General features: G+C 35.5%; 1 protein-coding gene across 1 annotated transcript; it reads left to right on the top strand.

Annotated features, from left to right (window-relative positions):
- The first annotated feature begins 1577 nt into the window (after window positions 1–1577).
- Window positions 1578–2030, top strand: LOC110906465 (ribosomal biogenesis protein LAS1L-like). Its single transcript, XM_022151595.1, has one exon. It carries the CDS (start codon window positions 1578–1580, stop codon window positions 2028–2030), a length of 453 nt encoding a protein of 150 aa, XP_022007287.1.
- The last annotated feature ends 733 nt before the right edge of the window (window positions 2031–2763 follow it).

Raw genomic sequence — 2763 nt, 5'->3', positions numbered from 1 at the left:
TCCAGCGGCATCTACCGAAGAATGAAAAGACAAGTATGCAACGATCTAGGGGGGATATTGTTAGAACTTATGAGATCGTTGATACTTGTGCTAGATTAGTTTAATAGTAGTTTGTAGTTATTTTGAATGTATAGGGGCTTATTTTGTAATTCTCTAGAATTAGTAATCCTGACTTGGTGTAGTTAAGATTCCAGCAAATTTATAAATTTGCTGGCCAAGTCAGGAGTTCACTATAAATACCCCAAGCATTGTAACCTAGCCAAGCTTTTGGCTCTTTGATGAATATTAGTGTTGTTACTTTCTATTGTGGATCTTGTGCTCAAATCTGATATCCAAGGTTGTTTATTGTTATATCTTATTGTTTGGATTCAATACAACACTTGTTGTATTCATTAATCCACTAGCTTCACCTTCATCTTTGATTCTTCTTGACTTTTCATATCTCAAACACCTAATCAATAGGTGTTATGGGCTAAAACAACCAACCACTGTGATCCGGATACGTTTTGGGAACTACATTTTTGAACGATCAAAAGAGCAAATTTGCAGTGAAAAATAAAGACTAGTGGTCGCAGAAGGTCCAGGCACAGATTGTGCCTCATTAGGCCCACCCCCATGTCTCAACAACTAGAAGACAAAAAGCTCGGGTTGACCATGCCCCGGTGTCCAAGTCACTATTACCTAGTGCCTAGGGTCAAAACGCCATGTGCTTCCACACCACACAACCTCGTGCCAACCAGCCAGGGCCGACCTTAAGGGTGGGCGAACCGCACACCTGGCCGAGGCCCGATTTCGAAGGGGGCACAAAAAAATTATATATACTTCAACTAGAAATTTTTTTGGGCCTTTTACAAATATTTAGAACATTCATAACTAACGGGACATCTTTGATCCATTAATTTTACACACAAACCATCAAAAAACATAAAGAAAGGGAAGAAACGACATTAGCCAGAGTGCTTGACGAAAAACATCAGTAACACGCACGATCGCATGTCCTCCACCTTCTCCATCGGCGCCCGGCAAACACCCTCTGTTCGTATTGTTCTCGTAAAAGGTATGCTATTGTATAGAATGTATTGAGAGGTTAGAAGTATGCAGTGCAAGAATAAATATAAGTGAATTAACAATAAAAATTTATAATGAGTTTGGACTTTGGTGGTTCGATGTATTTGGATTTCCAAGAAAAAGCTTCAATTTTTTTTATTGTTTCACACGATATGTATTACTGTATTGGGATTCCCAAGAGAAAAAGTTTTACTTTTGTCTTTTGTATTCTTTCATATTCTTTCACAGTAGCCATTTGTTTTAATTCATTGTTAGAATAATGACATAATTCTATAAATGTATTAATTTATTATATTGATTAATTGGATTCTAGTTTTAATTTAATAGTTTTAAATTTAGGCTTAAATTCATCTAATAGTTGATGTTTAGCCTTAAATTGGGTGTGTTTAGCCCTAAATTTGTTGTAGTATTATTATTGATTGTTAAACTTACTATTGGGTAATTATTAATTGTAAGACATAGATGAATAAATGTTAGTGATTTTGAATTTTGATTTGATTTTAGACATCATGCCTCCTAAACAAGCATCCGGTGCTAAAAAACGTAAAAAGAGAAAACTAGATGAAGCAATGAAAAAGTCTCACGCTGGTGCTTTGTTGAAGTTTATGCATAAGTCGTCTGATAAAGAGCAAGAACATGTTGAAGAGCAAGAACATGTGGATGTGGAAGTAGAACTTGAAGAGATGGAAGAGCAAGAACATGTTGAAGAGCAAAATGACGTGGAAGAACAAGATGATGTGGAAGTAGAACCTGAAGAGGGGGATGAGCATGTCGAGGCTAATATAAATAAAGAGTATGTTAAGGATATATTTGATCCAAGAATGTGGGAAGGACTTAATTCTGACGAAATTAAACTTTTGGTCGAGAAAGGTCCTAAAAGAGATAATAATATAGTATTTGGCCCATACGATACAAACAATATACGATTTTCCACCGCATTATATGTCACACCCCTTTCTTAGGCGGAAGCACGAGGTGTGATCATGAAAGGTTCTCATTGCATACGAATGGTAAACATACTACATGCTCGTAAAATAACTTCAAAAACCAATAACATTACGTAACTGAAAACATAGGTTGAGTGTTTACATCACAAGACAGCATAAGACATTGTCTGAAAAGTTACAACATTATTCAAAGATAAACATAAACAACATCCAGAGCAAGAGTATGACCGCGCGCACATCCACTTTAGTTACCTGAAATACATGTGAGTTTTTGGAAAATCGTCAACATAATGTTGGTGTGAAATGATGGAGTTTTTGTATTGAATGTTTGTATACTTTGTATGAAAACATGGTATGTAATTTGTATAAATCAAGTATTTCTGTAAATATCGAGATTGTTAATGGGTTGCATGTCACACCCCGACCACGTAAAACAACAGATCGTGGCGGAAACGTCGGGGAGTGTTGTAACAGAATCATTGTTTCATAACCATGGATCAAATAGTTTTGTTTTATTGAATTATTGAACTCATTGTTTTTGTACTACTTAGATAAATACAATAATTGTTTCTCAGTTTTTAAGTCACTAAGGCACGAGTCTATCCTACGTTTAGCATGCATCATTAATCATCTCATAGCAGTACCTGAAACATATATGAAAATAGACACGTCAGCATAAAAATGCCTGTGAGTAACATAGGTTTTTGTGTATTAGATTCATGGCTTTAGATAATGCGAGAAAAGGTTT

This window comes from Helianthus annuus, chromosome 14, assembly GCF_002127325.2.
Source record: "Helianthus annuus cultivar XRQ/B chromosome 14, HanXRQr2.0-SUNRISE, whole genome shotgun sequence".
NCBI classification, from domain to species: Eukaryota; Viridiplantae; Streptophyta; class Magnoliopsida; order Asterales; family Asteraceae; genus Helianthus; species Helianthus annuus.
Note: the sequence above shows the minus strand (reverse complement) of the source record. Positions and strands in the feature narration are given on the sequence as shown.

Bases quoted from the DNA above. Each gene is read 5' to 3' on its own strand.
- LOC110906465 (XM_022151595.1), top strand. From the start codon at position 1,578: ATGCCTCCTAAACAAGCATCCGGTGCTAAAAAACGTAAAAAGAGAAAA.